The 15,076-nt window shown below is 34.3% G+C and overlaps 2 protein-coding genes across 2 annotated transcripts in view; both read left to right on the top strand.

Annotated features, from left to right (window-relative positions):
* The window catches only part of LOC138138672 (uncharacterized), a 140,544-nt gene extending 126,298 nt beyond the window's left edge, over nucleotides 1–14,246 (top strand). The window contains exons 6-7 of the mRNA XM_069058680.1: nucleotides 10,524–10,616; nucleotides 13,776–14,246. Of these exons, the coding sequence (XP_068914781.1) occupies nucleotides 10,524–10,616; nucleotides 13,776–13,786 (104 nt within the window). The 3' untranslated portion in view covers nucleotides 13,787–14,246. The remainder of the gene's footprint in view (nucleotides 1–10,523; nucleotides 10,617–13,775) is intronic.
* Nucleotides 1–15,076, top strand: part of LOC138138668 (U5 small nuclear ribonucleoprotein 40 kDa protein) — a 208,037-nt gene that overhangs the window by 41,360 nt on the left and 151,601 nt on the right. The window lies entirely within an intron of this gene.

Genomic DNA, 15,076 nt, shown 5'->3' with positions numbered 1-15,076 from the left:
ACACAAAGGCTTATTAGAACTGGTGTTAATATTTACTAATAAAACAAATGAAACTAATTGAATAAAACTGAATTAAGATAATACACAATAAGCTCTAATTATTAAATACGAGTATACAGCGAGAAAATTAGTTCCGTTGGTAAAGTTCTCTTTTGTGTTCGGAAACATTCAAACATTACTTGATCTTTTAAGATGCTAAACTGCTAAATACAAAATGGTTGTTTTTTTTTTTAATTTGACCTTCGAATCAGATCGAGAAACAATTATTCTTAGAATGATACAAAAATAACGAATACATCATTTTACATGAAGGGAATATTTCTAGAAAATTAATGATCGGTGGGCCACTCGCAAGAAGTTAAAATCAGAATTAAAAGAGTAGGAAATGTGTTCATTAAAATGGCATCAATCTTTAAAAGTCGAGATCTATCCATGAATACAAAATTTAGAATGACAGGCTGCTGTGTTTTCCATGTTATTGTATGGAATCGGGTCATGGGCACTAACGGAAGCAAGGATGAAAAAGGCATTTGTGATGTGGCTTTATAGAAGAATGCTAAGGGTATCATGGACAGAGCATGTAACCAATGATAAGATCCTTAGGATGCTGTCAAAAGAAAAAAAATCCTCAATACAATCAAAATCATGCCATAATCATGCGAACTAAAACAGATACAATATCTTGAGTGCAGGTTGTAGAGAAAAGTAAAAGGAAAGAGAAGCGTGAGAACGTAATCCTAAATTGCTGAATATAGAGTGGGGAAACTCTATACTTTTATAATAACACGTGAAAACTTAAGGTAACATTTTTTAGATAGACTGTATCGTGGAGATTTGGCTTTAACTTCAACAAGGAGCTAAAACAATTAACAGAATGTGTTTGCATCGAGGTTTGCATTGGGAAGCAATGTAAAATGTCACTTGGTGGAAACATTGAAATTTACAAGTATCGTCGTAGTGCATGCATAAAACTGAATTTCATAAATAAGTTTTAAGAATACTGCTGTTGAAATTGCCAGTTTCACATTCTGAATTATTTTTCTTCGCTAACTTATTCTCATGTTCATTGAATTTATGAAGCAAAAAGTGGAAACTTTAAAACAATGAATTTTCAAATCCACTCACTACCACTATAACTTCTAAACCAAACAAAACTGAAACTTGTTGTTGACATTTGACTTTTTCAAGTAATAAGTAAGCACCTGTTATTTATTATTATTATTATTATTATTATTATTATTATTGTTGACGGCTAACAGGCTTGACGCCCAATTAGAAGCCCTGCCAAAAAGAAAATGATACACAAAACACAATCACAACACAACAACCATTACACAGAGAGCATCCCAACACCCAGGCTACAACTACCGAGCACTCATCTGAGTAGGATCGCCCTAATTCACGAGGAGATGGAGAAGAATTTTTTGATTTGCGAAATGCTGCAACAAAAAATATCGATGTGGGCCTCGACACTCTGGTAATTTCGCAGCATTCGAGTGACGGGTGACTTGAGCCCGATGTCCGTGTGACGCTGACCAATGTAGAAAACACTCCTTACCCTAGATCCCGACCGGCTAACCCTCAAGCTGATCCTCTCCAGAACGTGAGGACATTCCTGCAGCCCTCTGAACAATTTGAACAAAAAGATCACCGAATGCTCCATGCGTCTATCAAGCAGAGACTGCAGACCAACCTCACCGAGCAGAAGGCCTGGTGGACACCCACGAGGCGGATATGCACCATTCAACATGAAGACTACATTCTTCAGGAATCTGCGTTGCACTCGCTCCAGAAGAGAAGAGTGAACATCATATATCGGTGACCACACAAGGGAAGCATACTCGAGCCGGGATCTCACATAGGTGATGTACAGAAGCTTCAGGGTCGTGACATCAGAGAATTCCCTGCCAGCACGCAAAACAAAACCCAGTGCCCTGAAGGCAGTCCCCGCAATGGTCCGAATGTGTTCGCCGAAGGATAGTTTGGAATCGAAGATGACACCCAGATCTCTAATAGACTCACGTCTTGTAAGAATGGAGCCGTTGATTTTATAGTCAAATAAGAGAGGCTTGGTCTTCCTTGTGAATGAGACTATGCTACACTTAAGATGGTTGAGAACAAGGTTATTTAACTTACACCTTCTAGAGATCTCCTCAATACAGCCCTGAAGTCGAAGAGCATCATCAATCGAGTCTATAGTAAGGTAAATCTTCATGTCATCGGCAAACAAGAGGTGCGGTACGTCGAGATCGTCCACCAGATCGTTTATGAAGATATTAAAAAACAGCGGACCCAAAACAGAACCCTGCGGAACGCCAGACTCCTGCTTAAAGGGCTTAGACACATACCCATTCACTCCCACGTACATAAATCGATCGCTTAAATAAGACCTTATTAGCTCCACAAGATTATCCGAAAAACCGAATGACTCCAATTTGATCAACAAAAGACCATGATCAATCCTATCGAAGGCCTTCGAGAGATCCGTGTAAACTACATCCACTTGGGAATGGTTATCTAACGCATCAAATAGATACTGACTGATCGACGCCAAGTTCGTCTCGGTGGACCGACACTTTGTGAAGCCATGCTGATTCGGAGATAGCTTGTGAGAGACATAATGGAGTGAGGAATTATACAGGACATATTCAAAGACCTTTGCAAAGTTACTGATTAAGGCAATAGGCCTGTAGTTGGTAATCTCCGAACTGTCATCCTTTTTGTGAATGGGGCGCACCGCCGAAGTCTTCCATCTCATAGGATAACAACTAGTATTTAATATTAGGTTGAATAGGAAACACAAAGGATCGGCGAAGACCGCCGCACAATCCCTTATCACAAGGCTTGGTATCTCATCAGGTCCACTAGTCATGTTAGGTTTAAGGCATTTTATGGCTTTAAGTACATCATCGTCTGAAACTCTCGTCAGAGTAAGATTATCATACGGAAGAGAAGCAGATGGGAGAGTGCTGGCGGCATCCCTCGTAAAAGATTTTGAGAAATGATCAGCAAAGCTATCAACTATGATTTGAGGATCCGTTATAGTAGCATTGTTAAAAACCATGGAAGCAGGAATAGAGCTGGAGTTATTCTTGGAATTCAGGAATGACCAGAATTTCTTTGGATCTGTTTTGATGTCATTGTTAACTCGTCTGACATATTCTCTGTAAACAGCGGCAACATCCGCCTTAAAGCACCGCCTTAAGGATTTAAAAGTTTCAAAGTCGTAGACAGATCCGGTTGTCTTATAACGTCTCCATGCCCTATTCTTCTTTTTCAACAGAGTAATCAAGTTCTTGTTGAACCATACCGGATAACTTCCAGAACACCTACCCCTCAACGGCACATGACAGCGAAACACCTCATTCAGCACTGAATAAAAATCGGACACAGCACACTCAACAGTTGCACAAGCAGAGAGAAACGACCAATCCACACCGTTCAAAGCATCGTAGAGAGCAACAAAGTTACATTTCCTAAAATTGAACGCACTGCTTCGATCGATTGGAAATCTCTTGAACACATCACCTATGGTGACGCCCACCTCAAGAGATGGATGATGATCGTCGACTCCAACCAACGGATCACCTGAGTCGATCACGGAACAACTTAGACACCGATTGACAAACACCAGATCCAAGAGCCTATTGTTAGAGTTTCGAACATTATTGCATTGTTTCAAGTCGTAAAAACAAATCAAATTGTTAAGCAGTTGACAAGAGGTAGAAGCTTTGGAATGACCACATACTCCGCTGACGTAATCCGGAACATTAAAATCCGGAAAATTCTATTTTTAATTACATAAAATTGCTCTAAGTAGTCTATGATAACTAATTTGAAACCATTTAACCTCTCACCCTCACCATCCGGAGAACATCATCCCTCACCATCTACAACCATCTGCATCAAAACCAAAAACTAAAATTTCAGTCTTCTTTTCCTAAATTTATAGGGTCGCGGATCCTGTAACTAAAACAGGAGGGTAAACACTGTACACCGCGCTCAATAATGTCAGGGCTGATTTGTTTCGTTTCAGCGCCAATTCTCTGTCGTAAATCTTCAAAATTGTTTGGTTTGTTAAAGTAAACCCTCGAGTTTAAATTAGAAAAAAATTGAGTACATTAAAAATTAAATTAAATTCTTGAAGTAAAATTTGTAGTTTTCTCAAAAAATTGTTATGTAAGGTACCAAATTTTTTTAATTCATCGTTTAGGTAATAACAAGTTCTATCAGAAAGAAAAGAAAAAACTGAGGGTTGTCATTTAAAAAATTTGGTGATGATGTCATAGCTCAAAAATGGATGATGTCATGAACAAATGAAAAAAATTTACCTGTTTCAGCGTTTTCTACAAATGTTATTAGTTTTGGAATTATGTACTGAATTTATTCCATAAGTAGTTGCCACATTGTAAATCGTGATAATGGTTTTCAACTTTCCACCATTTGGAACCGTTTAATCAAAGTTGTTTTTCAAGCCCTTACACTCCACCATTCCGTCTACAAATAAAAACATGCATTAACTGCAGAAAATTATTAAATAGAACGATCAATAACGCTACTTCAATGATTATTTAATTCAAGTTTGGTGTAAACAACAAAAAATAATAGAACATTTTTGAAACAAAACAAGTTTTGATTCTTTTTTTTTCAATTTAAATTTTAAACGTCTAAATGAAAATTTTCCCGCTGTTAAATGGCCAAAAATTAACAAACAAATAAACTAATAATAGAAATAAATTGGTCAAATTAAATTAAATTGATTAAACTAGCTTTTAATTATAAAATAGTAAGTAGATATCATTAAGAGTAAAAGAGATTGAAGGCCGAGATGAATCGAGGCTGGCAACTGGGCGAAGCACACAAAGACCTTCTACTTTGAATGATACATATGTACATATACAGTGTGAACATAAAGTTTGGAACAAAATTCATAATACCGTTATGTGACGGACGTTTTTAAGAAAATCGCTCGGACACGTCGATTTTATTTTTTAAAATGCCATCCTGTGACGTGCAATTTATTTAAATGACATCATTGGTTTTTGCGCAATGGCGTCATCACCAATTTTTTTAAAACGTTAGTTGACCTCAAACAAGAACAAAAATAAACATCTAAGGTTAACAATTGAATTTTATAAAAATAATCGATTAATTAATTAATTGTTCTTTTACAGAATATCAAGTGTTGTGACTTTTAATCATTGTGCAATTTTATTTTAAAAGAAATATAAAAGATTGGAAATTAATACCATTTATGATACACGAATGATAGATGGGCTCAAATTTGTTGAAAACTCTTGACATTAACATACTTTCCACAATACATATTCACATGCTGTTTTGATGATTTATCAAATCTAAATATTATCCTATGCTTAAACTAATCAACACCATGCTAATAATAATAATAGCGCAGTTTGCATTCACCCTTTCATATCTTTCACCTTTGCAAATCTAGACGACGGTGATGTTACGTTTCGGTTCTACCAAGTGCTTCTGATAATAATGATTTTTATTAGGAATCGCCTTTAATTTTTTTATCCAACACCTCCTAATTACAGGGCAAGTCACATAAGGCTTATTTCTGAATTTATTTTGTACGCAACCAAAAATACTAATGACGCTGACCACTTGATACCGTTTATAATGTGATTTAATTTAGTAATCAACGTAGGTATGTACATAATTTGGCTAAAAATGTCAAAATGACGTTTTCCTGTCCTGATTAATGAAATCAAAAATTAAATTCATCAACTGTCATTCTGACATTTTTAGCCAAATTACATACCAACGTTGATTACTAAATTAAATCACATTATAAATGGTATCAAGTAGTCAGCGTCATTAGTATTTTTGGTTGCGTACAAAATAAATTCAGAAATAAGCCTTATGTGACTTGCCCTGTATAATCCTAAAATTTAAATTAGGTATATTTTTTTTAGTAGATTTTAGATTAAGTTGGTCATGAGTCACTAGTGAAATATAGTTATTTAAGCATCAAGAGCAGTAAGTGCATTTTACCAGTCGACGGTAATAGTATTAACTTCTTGCGGTATATTTTCTGGATTTCTTCCAGTTCACACAATTTTTTTTGATACATTTTGTTTGTTTTAAACAAAAATACCATAGCATCACTTTCTCTGGAGTATTTTTTAATAAAACGTCAATTTCGAATATCAGATTAAAAAAAAATCAAGGACATTTTAAAACATAGTTGTTTCAAGTGTTGGATATAGCTTTGTATAGCACACGAGTGTTATGTATCGTGCGTTCATTTAAATTTATCCTCAAAGTTTGCGTTGGAGAGTCGATTGAGAACGCACCACTCGTGTAAAAGCATTAGTATTGTCAAGTTTTTTGGCTGTCCTAAGTGTCCTACTATGAAAATCGAGAACAAGTTAAAATGATCGTTCTAATTCATGAAAATAATAGACTGTTATGGAGAAATTTGAAGGAAAGTAATAATTTGTTTTAGAGAAAAAATTGAATTAATTGTGTATTCGTGATGGAGGGTCAGGGCTAACAACATTAGTTTATTTCTGCTGAAAATATGTTTTCACTTTAAATTAATTTTCATAGCACCTGACGAACGAAATATACACACAACGGGGTACAAACAATAAAACCATCCCTATGTAATTGCTCGTAACCATACGAACCCTTTGTCGCGTGAGCTACTTAGGAATCCTACCTTTCCGACATTAAAAATCGTTCAGGCGAAGAAATTGACCGGAAATGGGTGCGTCGTTTTTTTTCTTCACGTACCAAAATTGACTTTTTAAGTAGATAGGGCGCAATTGATTGTAAGTAAGTGAACATGAAGATGTAAATGTTACGGTCGGCGTTTCGGCCTCGGCTGGCAATTTACATGTCCACCCCGGTCCAATATACGCTGGAGAGTGGCCTATGTTCTGTCACATTAAGTTAATAACGGCGGCCGACTGGCGTTCATTATGTAGGGTTTATTACTTTATTATGGAGGTCTGTGTGTTATGTTGTACCGTCGGCGCAACCTACTCTCTTTTGGGGCCGCATTTGATTATTCTATATCGGTACACACATGCATTCTTCATGACTACAAACAATAGCGTCGGTTGCAACTGGGTGTGTTGTAGTGTAAGGGATGTTTGTACAATTTGGGGAGATGACGTTAGTATCGCCACGGAAACCGATACATAAATAATGTTAACTGTACGAAGTATGTCACATACAATATGACCAACGTTCGATATCTTTCTGGTACGATTGAATTAAAAAAAAAATTCAGTCTGTCAATTATGTATGGGTACTGTTTCTTCAAAGTCATCTCTCGTTTAATCAAAAAGTTTGTCTTAGCTTAATCGTATACACAAGTATACCTGTATACACAGTCGTTTAATTGGTTGCCTACCTCTCAAAAAAATCTATGGTAATTGTTCACTTTAACTACTTCTGGAATTTTCGCGTTTTTTTCTGGCTGGACAGACTCAGGACGTCCTCCTACATCGTTTCCCGCCAGTCAAAGCTTGTGCAAATGAACATTTTCCTTACCCTTTAGTTATACTAAGACTTGGCGCGACCTTGACGCCACCTTGAAACACAACAAGAGAGAAAAAAAGGCATTTGCACAAGGTTTGAATGGTGGGACACGATCTAGGAGGACGCCCTGAGGCTGTCTAGCCTGAAAAAACGCGAAAATTCCAGAAGTAGTTAAAGTGAACAATTACCAAACTATTAAAAATGAATTGATTAATTAATGCTTTATTTTTAATGGGATAATTGTTGCTCTAAAAGGCTAATTTTTAGTTCAATAGGCCCCATTTTTTCAAAAAAAATGTTAGGGCAGGGTTTACAGTGTTTTTCTTTTAGTTTTCCTCTTTTGTCAATTGTATTTCACTATTTCTCAAAACTATTTCCTATTTCTATTAAATGTCAAAGTGACTTAAAGACATAGTTTTGGGAAATAGTGAAATACAATTGACAAAAGAGGAAAACCAAAAGAAAAACAGTGTAAATTGTGTTTATTGGCTCCTAAATAAGAAAACAAAGATATTTTACAGCCTCTTTCTGTAGCGAATTATTCTTTATTATATTTATCTTCTTTTTTAAACATAATAATTTTAAGTTATAAATGAAGCAACCAATCAAGTTTAAATCTTAATTAGAATCTAATATTGATTTTAAATTAAAATTGGTTAATTGTTCAGTATGACAGCGAATTATTCAATCAATTGAATCACCTATCGCGTTACAACACAAAGGTATATTGTTACCAACAACTTGTTTACTTTCTAAGTTATGGAAATAATTTTAGACCTATTCACGACAAACTTTTTTTGCTACAATGTTCGTTGTGATCAGGAAATAACTAACCCGGATTTCATTTAAAAAATTGTGAAGATGATTAAAATTTAACAAAACTCCCCGGTAACTATTTATAAAGAATTATCGTATTTAAATCACAATATCGAGAGGTTGATCCAGTCTTTTCTGCGTCTTTTAAGAATGCTGGAGCCACTAATTATTGCAACTCTGTAATGAAATCTTTCTATAGTTGGCGCGGAGAACCACTGGAGATGTTCACGTGATAGTTCGCAGCGACGTCCTGAAAAGCCTGATTTACACTGTCTCGCCAAATTTGAGTTTTGTGCGGGAAATTCAAATCTTTCTACTTTAAAAATAGATGGAAATTTCGGCTGGGTGCATTGGGCTGCACCACACTTTGCACTGACTATAATACATTTCATTTTAGTAAGAGATACTTAATTATTACATGCGATTTCTTGCGCACTGATTTTTTTAATTCTAGATCCACACTTTATTGATTATCGTTTTGAAATGTTTTTATTCAAACTTGAATTTTTAAATGTCTCTGTGAATTTGGTAATTGATGAAATTAATAATTGTACCTATTTTCCATTTGGGAAATATAATTATTAACCCCTGCAAATTATTTACTTCCATGTGAATATAATTTTAGGAAGAGTCGACTAATTCTAGCTATCGAATATGCATCAGGTGTAATTGAATTTGAAAATGCAACCATAGTTAGCTATGCTAGCTGGTAAGTTAAAATCTAATCAATATCTTTAGACAAAGGCATCATCCCTAGTTATGGCATTGTCATTAGCTTCTTCGTACAGTTCTTCATGTATGTCATTGGAAGTCTCTTAAATTCATCGTACGTCTTGTCAAATTCCCAGAGCAATTCGAGCTGGAATTTATTATTTTGGAACGCAATATTATTTAAATCGTCTTCGTCTATCGAAAGAGGCATGGCCTGGCAGAAGAAATGTCATAATACAATCGCAGTTAAATCAATACTCCATTACATTTCCTTTTGTTCGCAGCTCTAGAATTTCTCGAACAAAACTGCATTATGATTCTTCGTTAGATTGTAAAGATTTTCATTTTAAAATAAGTTGGAAGTCACAGTAGGAAATATCGCGCTAATGCATATAAAGCGAACAACGACGATAAAATCGGAGCACACAGTCGCATTCTTCTTTATTATTCATTATTTACAAGTAACTCCTTGGAAGATTATGACATTATCGACAATTTCGTAACCATAATTACTTTTTTGTGTCGAGTGCTTTGTTTGTCGATCAATCGTTTCAAAATATACCGAAGCGAAATTATCGGAAATTAAGAGTTGATTTCAAAAAAATATCTATATCTACATAGATACTTACTAATATCATTCATTCGGAAACTGTCAATTGTAAGCGTTTCAAACGACACAAGCTAGTGAATCAAAGTTTTGCACAAAAATCATTCAACTGAATATTTCGATTAGATGAAAAATCTAAATGAAACAAAATTCTAGAAATAATGGTTTATAATACTTAGAGTACTGTTTCTTAAGATTTTGAAAAGCAAATGTTGTAAGTTAAGTATCAGGTGTTCATTTAAATTTCCCGTTAAAGCTGGCGTTGAAGAGTCGATTGTGAACGCACCACTCGTGTAAAGACACAAACAACGGAAAAACTGAGGTTAGATTTCAACAGCTGATCCGTGATCCGTAATCTGTAGTGCGTTCACAATCGACTCTTCAACGCCAACTTTGACCGGAAATTTAAATAAACACCAGATATTACATATCCATAAAGCAAATGGCTTTATGAGAACACAAGTATTTTTATCTTCTCGTGAAATTTATACTAATTTACAACAAACAATATCGCTTACATACTCGGATATTGCACAGAAGTCAAAATTATTTTCGTTCCGAAATCTAGTCTACATTAGGCCAAACATCACATAACTGTTGCATTGTTAAATCAATATAAAATACGTCTGCAGATCATCTGACACTTTTTTAAAAATCCACTGCAGCAATTTTTTAAACCCCACTTGTAAGTGAGAAAATAATCAAATCTAACAAACCATTCGCATTTCATTTTTTTACTATTTTATTTAACATGATAATAAATAGTAAAAGTGAAAGTGTAACTAAGTAGCTATTTTTTTAAAAATTCTTTAAGCAGGCTTTTATATGTATGAGTTCATATTAACACTTAATTTTACTGTTTTCTTTTCAGGTAACAAAGCACCTTTAATATTAATGGATCGATGGCTGGCTCTTTCACCTTGCATATTTTCCATTTACCTAGGCCTAACACGTCAATTTATAGGTGAGTATAGCTCTACGCTGGCTATAATTACTAGTACCATAGTGGGTTACACTTAATTTTTAAGAAATATCACAAATACCACATTTAGACCGCAGGAACGGACTATACTAAATTACTAAGTTTTCTAAATCTGTAGCAATTTTAATTAAATAATAGTAGATTATATCATTAAGAGTAGAAGTGGGACTTTTTAAGCCCAGAGATTAAAGACCGAGACGAAGTCGAGGTCGCAACTGGGCGAAGCACAAAAAGACCTTCGACTCTGAATGATATACAGGGTGGTCCAACACTTACCATTTTTGCGATTACACGGTTTCTAATTATCGAAAAAATTTTACGCTTGGCTAGGAAGAGACACACATTATGGAGCTATAAGCCTGTCCCATTATTTTATTTATTATCAATTGGGTTTCGCGTCAAGAGGCGATAAAGTGAAATTAATCAAAATTCAAAAAAAAATTTTTAATCTAAATAGGTTCAAACTAATACAGAAAACAGAAAACTGAAAATAAAAAAAATTAAAACGCATCACATTGCCGATTTATTTGCAATTAAAGAAGGTGCCGCACAACTGACAGGAATTTAGGACGCAGTTACACTAAATGCCTAATCACAAACCAAAACAGAAGTAAGATTTACGATACCCCATCGTCAAACTGCAGGTACTTACCCTGTCAGGGCCGAACTCGACTATTTTACGCCTAGCAATTTCGGCAAACATTTTGAAGAAGTTTTCAAATAAATTACGTAATGAAGTTGAAATTATTCAATATTCAGTTTTCTAAAATATCTATTTTTCATTTAAAGAAAAATCCTTTACTTGCTGCGAATCGTTTCTATCATAAACTGGAATTTCACCAGTACTGACCTGAAAAATGGTTTTGGGGGAGCCACAGCCCTGCGTCAAAAAGATTTATTGGGGGGCCATCACATTACGAGCTGTCCTATTCAGCTCTACCATAAACGGTCTTGGATTCCAGCTTTCTTTAACTTGATATTTGATCGCAATTTTCACTATTACCTAATTATAATTCAAAGTCGGAAGTGGATCAATCAAAAAGGTGAGGAGTTCTGTAACTAGTAGAGAAAAAAAAAGCTTTCAATATTTGGACCAATTTGATATTAAATCACTATAAAGTTAGCTCCATCACAAAAATTTAATTGAAAAAAATTGATCATGCTCAATCATAGAATATTAATTGCAGATTGTGCCTACCGAGTTTCAGAATTTTTGGACAATTATTAAACGTGTAATCGCAAAAATGGTAAGTGTTGAACCACCCTGTATACTATTTTATCTTCAAACGGATCACAAAAAAAATCGGACACGAACTCACTTATTTTCTTTTGCTGCAATGACAGTAAAATGACAATTGTCAAACTTACAATTTTCAAATTTTAAGGCACCAGTAATTCCTACTCTTCTTGTTGTAAAATTATTAGTACTTAAAGCTTCAATAATATTAGTAAAGTGTACTAAAGTCTAAAGTTTACTTTTTAACTTTGAAAGGCCATCTTGCTATTTTTGATTTTGACATCTGTCATCCTTACCATGGGCGACTCGTGTTATACCACAGTGGCACCGGTTAAAGATTGGGTAATAATTTCGTTATTTCGCTTTTTTAGAGACTTTTTATAATAGGGATAATTTAATTATGTATTAAATATTTCGTGTAATTATGGATAAATAAATCGTGAAAAATGCTTCAAATGACCTTACATTTGATCGAGCGGCATGTGGACATTTCAAGTCCAAGGATTTGAAGTGTTTCAAATTCGGTTACAAAAAAAAGCCACTTCAATCGTTTCTATAGAGATACGCGAGTTTCGACCGCTTGAAGATAAACATTCTTTAATTATAATTAAATTGATGGCTTCAGTTTTCCCCGTAATTGTTTTTGGTAATTTTAGTAATGTGACTGATGTGTTTACTTGTTTGATAATTCACTTTGTACTAGGCGTTAACGATTTCATATTGTCTTTAATACCGCTTTTGGCATATGCATTAAGATTGATGACATACATATCATGTATCATAAAAACCAACACGTGTTTGCGTAATATCATTATTAATATGCACTAACGATCAAGGCCGTCGTAATGATCTACCAGAGTGATCACGTTTTTCGTTATAACAAAAATTTTCAAGAGTAATTTTACTAAAATGAATTTAATTTACTTAAGTTTTTTGGTGATGATAACTAAAAAAAGAGAAGGGTCTTCCAAAATATTTGTCTGATTTTATATCATTTTGTACTCAACTTTCTTAATACAAAAATAACAGGCACAAACAAAAATACTAAAACGTTACACCTAACTGGCGCGCACATAAAATCTTGTGATTTGATTCTTCAAAATAATAATTAATGAAAAGTATAGCTACCTACTAATTATTACACTAGATACAATAATTATTATACCAAATCAACGTAATCTTATTATTTTTGCAATAGTTTCAATTGCAAACTTTTATGAATGTACCAATATATTTATGAACAATTTCTTTTCACTAAAAAATTGTTCCGCATGTTAATTAGTAACTCTTAACTCACTTATTTTTAAAAGCTTAAATGAATCTCTCACGCTTGGGAAACAATAAGTCTTAACAACTTTGACAGGAAATTATTTTGTTCTTTAGGAAATCATGAAATCTTGGTCAGTCCCACAAGTTTTACTGTATTTGGTCGTCTGAATAAATCTCAGCATCAATAAAACTTTGATTACCATCGCTACAGTTAAACTACCTTCTTGGAAGATTTCATTCTTTGAAAACCAATGATCACGTAACATTCCTAGTTCCTGATAATCAGAGAACAAGAGATCTACCCTCGTTTGTTCAAGAATCGTGAACTGTCGCATCTATTGCTGACTTCAGCAGCAGACGAATGCAATTATTTTATAATTATATCGGGTGTTCATTCAAATTTCCGGTCAAAGTTGGCGTTGAGAATCGATTGTGAACGCACTACGGATTACGGATCAGCTGTTTAAATCTTACCGTTGTTTGTGCTTTTACACGAGTGGTGCGTTCACAATAGACTTTTCAACGCCAACTTTGACCGGAAATTTAATGAACAGCCGATAGTTTTTTGAAATGTAAAATTAATTTAATGTATGTATTTTTTGTCTTACTTCTTAGTAATATATTTTTTGTTCCAGGTCTGTGCTAACTATAGGTAAACCAATGGATGATGAAACGATGATTCTAACGTAATTTTTAGTGTGCAACTAAAGACTCACGCTAAAAATTGAGTGTTGAAATGTTATTTGTATTTCTTTAATTTAAAGACTGTTTTCCTTTAACACCTCCATATACTCAGCAGTTACGAGCACTAAACTGGAGAGAACAGGAACTAGAAATTCAGATAATTGTAAATAAAAAATGTGGTAAACAAATGACAATGCTTTTAGTATTCATTTTTGTAAAATATATTTTGCCAATCTGAGTTGATTGGTAAAAGATATTCGAATAAGTGTATTCAAAGTTAGTGTCTAAGATAATAAACTATTTGTGATAAAATTTAACTCTATTCATGTTACGATATAAAACTATTTCCTAATTGTTTATTATATGTTGGCCGTTGTACATAATACGTAGCTTAAAAACTGAATAAAATCTCAATTTGTAAAGTTGTTGTCTTCATTGAGCTTTCAGGTAAACACGGCTGCCAAATTGAAAAGACCTATTAGAAGCACCACAAATTCAACAAACACGAAACGACCATAGCTAAAACTGTTGCTTAGGGTTTGCTGAAAGCAGACCAGTAATTAAAATAATTAAATGCTTAGGAAGTTTGCGAGTGTGAAGTTGGTAATTGCTCACTTGGGTTGTTGAGCTGAAAGCAAAAGGACCTGCATGGGACGGTGCTTGTCATCTCATATTTTCCTAATTAATTCTTGAATTTACTGTTCACACGACAACAAACTTCTAAACACTCTTATTAAGAAATACGATCTTGACGCGACATAATGTCCTGAATGTGGATAGTTTCGACTGTGAGTTTCATCCAACGACAAATTGTCTTCGATAAAAAGGGCACGGCTCCAATGCTGCTCGTACAGTGCCAAAACTAATTCCACTGTCGCATTAGTTTTTGAGTCGGGTCTGTTCCTTGTTTATCAACAGCGTTTGTGTCTTGGGAGTGGGTCTCTCACCAATGCAGAATTCTTCTTAAAATCAATCCTAACGAAATGAAATTGGCCCAGTCTTATCGACTCTGTGTTATCCTGTTAAAGAATTATTCTGGACTAAAAATTTCTTAAACTATCACCAAGCATTCTCTAAAAACTATTGACATCTAAACTTATGTAATTGCAAAGAAGATCCATTGTGTTAACTTTGCTTAATAACGACTGCCACTTACGTAAGTAACAATCTAGAATAAATTAATTCAATACAATTCTTAATGATTGTAAATACTATTTAATACTTTGACAATTTTTTTAAACTTCTGACTTCC

This window comes from Tenebrio molitor, chromosome 9, assembly GCF_963966145.1.
Source record: "Tenebrio molitor chromosome 9, icTenMoli1.1, whole genome shotgun sequence".
NCBI lineage: Eukaryota > Metazoa > Arthropoda > Insecta > Coleoptera > Tenebrionidae > Tenebrio > Tenebrio molitor.
The sequence above is the reverse complement of the archived record's forward strand: the minus strand, read 5'-3'. Positions and strand labels throughout refer to the sequence as shown.